Source organism: Chanodichthys erythropterus, chromosome 12 (genome assembly GCF_024489055.1).
Source record: "Chanodichthys erythropterus isolate Z2021 chromosome 12, ASM2448905v1, whole genome shotgun sequence".
Classification (NCBI taxonomy): Eukaryota; Metazoa; Chordata; class Actinopteri; order Cypriniformes; family Xenocyprididae; genus Chanodichthys; species Chanodichthys erythropterus.
Window position 1 is genome coordinate 887319 of NC_090232.1, and position 9563 is coordinate 896881.

General features: G+C 34.3%; 1 protein-coding gene across 1 annotated transcript; it reads left to right on the top strand.

Annotated features, from left to right (window-relative positions):
* Window positions 1–501: 501 nt before the first annotated feature.
* On the top strand, window positions 502–9208 carry grk1a (G protein-coupled receptor kinase 1 a). Its single transcript, XM_067403184.1, has 7 exons — window positions 502–1363; window positions 3572–3699; window positions 5196–5353; window positions 5437–5520; window positions 5840–5964; window positions 6150–6351; window positions 8178–9208. The coding sequence occupies exons 1-7, from the start codon at window positions 662–664 to the stop codon at window positions 8471–8473; spliced, it is 1695 nt and encodes a 564-aa protein (XP_067259285.1). The 5' UTR covers window positions 502–661; the 3' UTR covers window positions 8474–9208.
* Window positions 9209–9563: the final 355 nt, after the last annotated feature.

Consider the following 9563-nt stretch of genomic DNA (forward strand, 5'->3'; position numbering starts at 1 on the left):
CGTGTAAAAAAACACGCACAGTATACCTGTGGCTAAATCCGGCGGTGCGCGTACAGTACACTCGTACTCTTCTGATGAGGAAATTCACGTCACGCGCACTGTACGCTGACCCTCACGTATGCCTAAAAAGTGAAGTATACTTTGGGCTTTAATGTCAGCAGTGAGCAGCAGGGATTTGTCATCGTGTCAGAAAACTGCTGACCATCTTCATCCAGCTTTTCTTGTTTCTTCTTGGCACTGTGTTTCTGGCCAAGTGTTATTAGTAATAATTCAGCAATATCTTTCTTGTTTCAGGGGTTTATTTACCACTGAGCGAGAGATGGTTCTCACTCCTCCATCAGTGAAGGGCTTTATCCTGAGGAAGGTATTATGGAGTTAGAGGATAAGGCCTTATGAAAGATGTTGAGTCAGGTAGATCTGTGTGTGTGTGTGTGTTGCAGGGCTTATTGTTCACTTTGCCATCAGACACAAGACGTCGTGCTGGATCCTTCGGTCACGGTCCGTTCCTCTGGGACATCTGGACCTCATCTGGATCTCATGATCTAATCGCACTCTCTCCAGTCTCACGTGCTCGGCTTCAATGCTCTCGCTGTGATCCTTCAGCTGCCAGTCTCGTCTCGTTCTCACTCCGAAGGTCCACGTTCACCTCCTATACCTCGACATGGACATCGGCGGCCTGACTACGGTGGTGGCCAACTCGGCGTACATCTCGGCCCGCGGCAGTTTCGATGGCACGGCAAACCCGGCGGCCAACCGAGACAAGAAGTACCACGACAAGCTCAAGCTGCCCCACATCACGTTGTGCGAAGATCTGCGAGAAACCCTGGATCTGCAGTTCAAGAGCATCTGCGTGGAGCAGCCCATCGGAAAACGGCTGTTTCAAGAGTACCTGGAAACCACCAGCGAGTACAAGGGCCCGAGTCGTCTCTGGAAGGACGTGGAGGCGTACGACACGGCCGAGGATAAGGATCGAGTTCAGAAAGCCACGAAAATCCTCCAGCGCTACATGGAGCCCTCGGCCAAGCTCTTCTGCCCGTTTTTACCCGAGAACGACATCACCAAGGTGAAGGAACGACACCAGGATGCGGCGGACGACCTGTTCGTGGAGATCCTGGCCAGCGTCTTCAACTTCCTCAAAGAGGTTCCCTTCACCTTCTATCTAGAGACCATGTACTTTAAGCGCTTCTTGCAGTGGAAGTGGCTGGAGATGCAGCCCATAGGCGAGGAATGGTTCCTGGACTTCCGTGTTCTGGGAAAAGGTGGATTCGGAGAGGTGTCCGCCTGTCAGATGAAGGGCACGGGGAAGCTGTACGCCTGCAAGAAACTCAACAAGAAGAGGCTGAAGAAGAGGAAAGGCTATGAGGTATGGAAGCAGCTCGTTGAATTATGAGGAAACATGCAGGTCTTTTTTTTCAGGAAACTGTGCTATTGGTAGCGTCTTGGTCATAATTATATGTTCCAAGAACGTTCCTGTTGAGTTATGAAAATGTTCAATGTTATCTGAACATTCCAGTCTTTGTTAAATGGTTTAAAATGTTTTTTTCTTGGTTGTGTGAACGTTAAGGGAACATTCATTTGATAATTCTTTTGTTCAAACATTATGGGAACGTTAGTTTTGAATGTTCTCTGAAGGTTCTGAAACAAGATGCAACATTTAAAAACTTTAGATATACATCCAACTAAAATGTTTCAGTAAAACATTCCATGAATGACGTATAAATAATGTTTTTGTGCTCGTTTTGAGAACATTATTAAAGATAACGTTGAACGAATGTTCTATTAATGTTACTAGAAGAACGTTGAGAGAAACTTGCCAGAACGTTCCCTCTTTAAACACTAAATATAACAGGATACTACCACAAGTATTGTAATTCTAAAGCTGACAGGGTTGAAATATGCCTAGTAATGGTACTTGAAATGGGTAATTAACACTAAAAACTGCTGGGTAACAACCCAAGTTGGGTTAAATATGGACAAACCCAGCGATTGGGTTGTTTTGATTCAGTGGTTGGGTTAAATGTTTGACCAGCGTGATGGATTTAACTCAACTTTTGATTAAAAATGACTATATGTCTGGCTTAAAATGAACCCAAAATGAAATCAGACACATAATTAGTAGATGCAAATCAAAAGGTGAACATTTATTAATAAGCAATTTAGTAATTGTAAAGTTGATGGGGTTGAAATAGGCCTAGTAATTGACTATTGGTACTTTGGGCCTGAAATGGGTAAATATGATTTCTGGAAAGTTCAGCAGTACAAAACTGCTCCAATGAAATAATCAAAAAATATACACACAAATGACACTTTCTTGTGACTCAAATCTTAGTTTTATTCATAATGATGTGTTTGAGGAGATAATGTTAATGGCCATGTGTTGATAGACTGGTAATGGTAACACTTAGATAACAGGACATGGATTTTGTGCGATTAAGCAGCTCAGACGTGACATTCATGATGAAGGTGAAGGCTTTACTGCGGCTAATATGCTTTAGCAGCGCTTCCCTCCTCAAAACGATCCTGTTTCAGATCACAGCTTATGAAAGGTCTCATCATTCCAAACCAGTTTGTGCTTTTATCAGTGATTTACTGATTGATTAAAGGACGAGAAGTCAGAGCATCTTCCTGTTTCTGGTCAGGATTGATCAGGTGTGAATGTAAACATCAGCTAGCATTAGCAGCGCTGCTAACAGGCCGCAGTATTAGAGCTGATGAAGCTTTAGCCGTCAGCTCATTATGAAATGCCACTCCAACACATTTAAATATGGAACAGATTTGTCGTGGAAATCTTGGACAGCAGGAACTCTGGAGATGCGATCGGCACAGGATGATACTGACCGTAATTGAGTGTCCAACTCAGAACGTTCTGGCAAAGGTTCTCTCAGTAACGTTAATGGAACGTTCATTCAACGCTGTCTGGGCTTTAATAATGTTCTGAAAATGTTTGCACAAAAACATCATTCATACATCGCTCATGGAGCGTTTTTCTGAAAAGTTTTAGTTGGACGTTCGTCTAACGTTTCTTAAATGTTATCATTTGTTTCAGAACGTTCAGAAATAACTTTTAATGGGAACGTTAGAAAAACGTTCTTAGAACATATTTTTGTTGACTGGTTTATCAGTCACAGTTATAAACATGAAAACATTAAAAAACAAAGTATTCTGCTGTTTGGAAACATTCGCTCGAGCTTCATCATGTTTCTGTCGAATCTGTGAATCATCGGTTGTAAATCAGAAACCTCCTTCATATAATAATGCATGAAATAAGAGTGACAGTAGTCTAATTGGTTCATGTGCAAATTATGTCATATATTTGCAGGAAATCCGTATTATATAGCCTATATTTAGCTCTGTCTGCATGTGTGTTGACATCTATAAAGGTGTGCTTTCTGCAGTGCTGTGATGAGTCGAGTGAACACGAATGTGAGAAGAGAGAGTCACGTGATCAGCCACACTGATATGATTATTTGATTTGAACCTCCCGCTGTGTGTTTGGTCCCGCTCATTCATGACTCTGACAGTGTGATGTTCTGAGCTGAAGATCATCAGTCGTGTTGTTCTGGTTCCTCAGGGAGCCATGGTGGAGAAACGGATCCTGGCTCGAGTTCACAGTAGATTCATCGTGTCACTGGCGTACGCCTTCCAGACCAAAACAGAGCTGTGTCTCGTCATGACCATCATGAACGGAGGAGACCTGAGGTCAGACTCACACACACTTAATAAAAAAAAAAATAAATAAAAATGCTGACGGGAAAGAGTTAATTTAATTTGATTTTTAATTTTGATATTTGATTTAATTTTTTATTTGATTTCATTTTTAATTTTATTTTGTTATATTTTATTTTCAATTTTATTTAATTTAATTTAAAAAATAATTTAAAATAAAATATAATTAAATAATTTAATAAAATAAAATAATTTTATTTTTTATTTAATTCTATTATATATTCTATTTTATTTTTAATTTTATTTAATTATATAATTTGTATTATATTTATTTTTATTTAATTTAATTCTATTTTATATTCTATTTTAATTTTATCATTTCATCATTAATTTAATCATTTCATATTTTATTTAATTTTTTTTATTTAATTTTATTCTGTTATATTTTATCCTATTCTATTTTATTTTATTTCTTTAATTTAATTTGATCATTTTATATTTCATTTTATTTTTATTTTACATTTTTTAATTTTATTCTATTTTATCTTCTTTTATATTTATTTTTATTTTTATTTAATTTTATTATTTGACTTAATTTTATTTTATTTTATTCTATTTTGTATTTTATTTTGTTTTTATTTTGTTTCATTATTTAATTTAATTCTATTTCATATTTTATTTAGTTTTTTATTTAATTTAATTTTATTTTATTTTTTATTCTATTTTCGTATTTAATTTAATTCTATTATATATTCTATTTTATTTTTAATTTTATTTAATTCTATTTTATATTATATTTTTTCTTGTAATTTTATTTAATTATATCATTTTTATTATATTTAATGTTTTTATTTAATTTAATTCTATTTTATATTCTATTTTAATTTTATCATTTCATCATTAATTTCATCATTTCATATTTTATTTAAATTTTTTATTTAATTTTATTCTGTTATATTTTATCCTATTCTATTTTTTCATTTCTTTAATTTAATTTTATCATTTTATATTTCATTTTATTTTTATTTTACATGTTTTAATTTTATTCTATTTTGTTCTTTTATATTTATTTTTATTTAATTTATTTAATTTATTTAATTTTATTATTTGACTTAATTTTATTTTATCTTATTTTATTTCATTATTTAATTTAATTATATTTCATATTTTATTTTGTTTTTTTATTTAATTTAATTTTTATTGAATTTTTTATTCTATTTTTATTGAATTTAATTCTATTATATATTCTATTTTATTTTTAATTGTATTCCATTTTATTATTTTATATTTAATTTTATATTTTATTTATTATTTTATTTTTTATTATTTGTTTATTTGTATATATATTATATATCATATTATTTATATGTATTATTTTACTTAATTTTAATTAGTTTAATTCTGTTTTGTATTTTATTTTGGTTTTTTATTTTTATTTTATTTCATTATTTAATTTAATTTTATTTTATTCTATTTTATGTTTAATTTTATGTGTAATTGAATTGAGTCATTGTTCTTGTCTGCGGCAGGTATCACATCTATAACGTGGACGAGAATAACCCCGGGTTCTCCGAGGCCAGAGCCTGTTATTACGCCGCTCAGATCATCCAGGGCATGGAGCATCTCCACCAGAAGAGAATCATCTACAGAGACCTGAAACCAGAGAACGTCCTGCTGGATAATGAAGGTGAACATGATGATGAACTCACACTCATGATCTGATGGTTCAGTCACATGACGTCATGTCTGTGTGAACGCGTCTGTTTTCAGGGAACGTCCGGATCTCGGATCTCGGTCTGGCTGTGGAGCTCGCAGACGGTCAGGAGAAAATCAAAGGCTACGCTGGAACACCAGGTCAGGGTTATTTACTGTCAGCGAGATACAGTTAGAGATGACAGCAACTTTGGATCAACAATTTAAAATTTTCAAATATTATCCTAATATTGTCATGTTATCCTTATATTTGAATCATTACAAGCACAAGTTGTAATTGCTGTCTAACACACTCGATGTGTCTGTTGAACTGAATAACTAACCACATAACCTGTATTCATTTACTATATTACCTCACTCTCATCTCTGACTGATAACTGAATCAACTTCCTGTGTTGAAGCAGTGACAGCTCTGTCCAGAGTTATTTCAGTCCATGCCGTGTGTGTGTGTGTGTTTCAGGGTTCATGGCTCCGGAGCTGCTGAAGGGCGAGGAGTACAATTACTCCGTGGATTACTTCACTCTCGGGGTCACGCTGTACGAGTTCATCGCCGCTAAAGGACCCTTCAGGACTCGAGGAGAGAAGGTGCTCTTCAGCCTCATTCTTACATCATGTCCACACATTTGATAGATGCTTTTTACCCTGTGGTGAGGATGCTGCAGTCATTTGGAGACAGCGCCACCTGTGTGTCAATAAGGGTTAAAGTGTCTGATAAATGCGTGACAGTCTGTAAACAGCCGCTGTTGTTCGTGATTGTTTGTGCGGCTCAGGTGGAGAATAAAGAGGTGAAGAAGCGGATCCTGAACGACCCCGTGACCTACTCAGAGAAGTTCAGTGAGAACGCCAAGTCCGTCTGCGAGGGTCTGCTGGCCAAAGAGGTGGACAAGAGGCTGGGCTTCAAGAACGGCTCGTGTGACGAGCTCCGCAGTCATCCGTTCTTCAGCGAGCTCAACTGGAGGAAACTCGACGCAGGTGCAGACGCAACGCTTTACCTTTACGGCACCGCTCAAACGTGACATCAGTAATGTTTCTGAAAGAGTCTGCGTTTATTTGATCAAAAGTACAGTAAAACAGTGAAATATTATTCCAGTGTAAATCAGCTGTTTTCTATGTGAATATACATTAAAGTGTAATTTATATCCAGTGATCAAAGCTGAATTTTCAGCATCATTACTCCAGTCTTCAGTGTCACATGATCCTTCAGAAATCATTCTGATATGATGATTTGATGCTCAAGAAACATTTATGATTATTATCAATGTTGAAATCAGTGCATATATTTGTGGAAACTGTGATTTTGGGTCAGTAAGATTTTTGTGTTTTTTAAAGAAATTATTATTTTTATTCATCAAGGACACATTAAACTGATCAAAAGTGACATTAAAGACATTTATAATGTTGCAAAAGATTCTATTTCAAATTAAAAAAATTGAACTTTCTATTCATCAAAGAATCCTGAATAATAAAATGTGTCTCGTCCACGTTATAGATGTGAACCTGCCAAAGACAGACAGACGCTCTTTATGATGTTTATATACAGTCAAACCAAATTTTATTCAGACACCTTGAACATTTCATTCATTAATTCAGTTTATTCACTGTAGTTTAAAAAAGGGTAATAAAATATAAAAAAGATCTGAAGTGTCTGAATCATTTTTGGTTCCAAATGTTTATCAATTTTACTGGTAGTCCACTGTATGAAGAATTTGGGTATAATATATATATAATATAAAATATATAAAAAATATCAGAATAATTTTTGGTTTGACTTTATATCCATAAAAAAAAGATTAAAATAAATAAAAAATAAAACAAAACATAACAGAGAATAAAATAAAATAATAAAATAAAAATAAAACAAAATGATAAAATTAAAAATGTAATTAAAAATGTCAAATAAAATGAAATTACATATAAAATGATCAAATTAAATAAAAATAATATAAAATAAAAAAATAAAATAAGATAAAAATAAAATAAATGTAAACAAAATTTAAATTAAGAATAAAATTAATTAAAATTAAAAATAAAATAGAATAAAATATAAAATTAAAATTAAACTCAGGATGAAAATAGAATACAATTAAATAAAAAAAAATGTAAATTGAAATATAAGTGCATTTAAAATGATCTAATTAAATTAAAAATAAAATAAAAATAAAACAAAATGATAAATAAAATAAATTTAAACAAAATTTAAATTAAGAATAAAATTAAATAAAATAAAATAAAATATAAAATTTAAAAATTTAAAAAATAAATTAAAAATGTAAAATGAAATAAAATTACATAAAATTATCTGATTAAATTAAAAATAAAATAAAACAGAATAGAATAAAATAAAATACAATTAAAAATAAAATACAATAAAATATAAAATTAAATAAAATTAAAAGCTAAATTCAGGATTCTTTGATGAACAGAAAGATCAAAAGAACAGCATTTATTTGTAATAGAATCTTTTGTAACATTCTAAATGTCTTTACTGTCACTTTTGATCAAATGCGTCCTTGATGAATTAAACTTTTGATTGGTAATGTATGACAATTTACACAAAAATATGAACTGTTTTCAACACTGATAATAATCATAAATGTGTCTTGAGCAGCAGATCAGCATATTAGAATGATTTCTGAAGGATCATGTGACACTGAAGACTGGAGTAATGATGCTGAAAATTCAGCTTTGATCACTTTTTAATAACCAATTTTTGATCAAATAAATGCAGTGAGCACAAGAGCCAAATCTTTCTGAATGCTGTCTTCTGAGTGCACTAACGCCACATTGACGCCCCACAGGGATTCTGCCGCCTCCTTTCGTCCCGGATTCCAAGACCGTCTACGCCAAGGATCTGGACGACGTGGGCGCGTTCTCCACGGTGAAGGGGGTCGGCCTGGAGGACGACGACAAGGTGTTCTTCGACGAGTTTGCGTCGGGAAACATCTCCATCCCGTGGCAGGAGGAGATGATCGAGACGGGCATCTTCGGCGAGCTGAACGTGTGGGGTCCGAACGGAACGGTGCCCAACGACCTGCGCCGGGAGTCCATCCTGGAGCAGCCGCCGCCCAAATCCTCCACCTGCAGCGTCTCATAGTCACACGGGCGCAGAACTGTACTGATCACAACCACATTTACTTCAGCTTCAGCTATTTAAACGGTTAAAGGGGGCGTCGCTCTCAGTATTTACAGTAGTGATTATTGATTTTATTGAGTTTATTGAACCATAAACTGAGTTCCAGCGCTCAGTGAGTTTACATGCACTCTCCTGTTCAAGCATGACTCGCATTAGGCTTCTAACAGAATATCTAAGAATAGAGGGAAATGCTTTGCAGTCGTCTTTTTGACATCCATACAGGTCAGTAAATGAGAAAAACAACTGTACGTGAAAGTAAATAAATATTACATACTATTATATATGAGTAATACTGACATTGTTCTCTGATCTGAATCCTGAGAATGTGTATATTTGTGTTTATAATCACTTACATGCAACAGAACATAATACAGAGTCTGCTGTGAAATGGTTGAGTGAATAATTCAATGCATTTCTCATTTTTATTAAACTGATTTCATGCTTTGAAACCTCAATGTTTTTGACTGGTCTTAGTGAATTATTTTAACAGCTTTAATTAATGCCTTGATTGATTGTGATTGTGTTTTATGACCCTGTCTGCGGTCGTTCACTGTGATGGGTTAACAGAGAGATTAGAGGTTAAACAGATGCTGTTAACTAGTCCTGCCACTGTTGCCACGAACACAAAGACGCTTCTGTGCATGAATCGCTTTTTAAGTGCCCTAGAAAAGACCTCAGTAGCTCGACTTTTTTGAAATTTTTATTCATGTAAAAAGCTGTAAATGTCTTTAGGTTGCACTGATTGTTGAAGTACTAATGAAGAATGTGATAGTTGTCATGATAATGATTTCAAATAAATTTTTTGCCATAAATACACCTCTGGTGACTCTGTGCGTTATCTGTGAATGTTGAGGGGGGAAAAGTCACACTACTGATTTAAAGGTGCAGTGTGTACATTTTAGCAGCATCTAGTGGTGAGGTTGTGAACTGCAACCAACAGCGCTCACCCCTATTAAGCAATTAATAAGGCTGTGACTTAAGTCACATGTAGTTCTTGTTTTTTTCTTATTTCTTCAGTGATTCTGCTTGTTAACAGCAGGTGTTCATCAGT

Excerpts from the sequence above, each read along its gene's own strand:
- grk1a (XM_067403184.1), top strand. The coding sequence starts at position 662 with ATGGACATCGGCGGCCTGACTACGGTGGTGGCCAACTCGGCGTACATC. Across the intron at positions 3,700-5,195 it reads ATGAACGGAGGAGACCTGAG|GTATCACATCTATAACGTGG; the intron begins GTCAGACTCACA and ends TGTCTGCGGCAG. Across the intron at positions 5,965-6,149 it reads TCAGGACTCGAGGAGAGAAG|GTGGAGAATAAAGAGGTGAA; the intron begins GTGCTCTTCAGC and ends TGTGCGGCTCAG.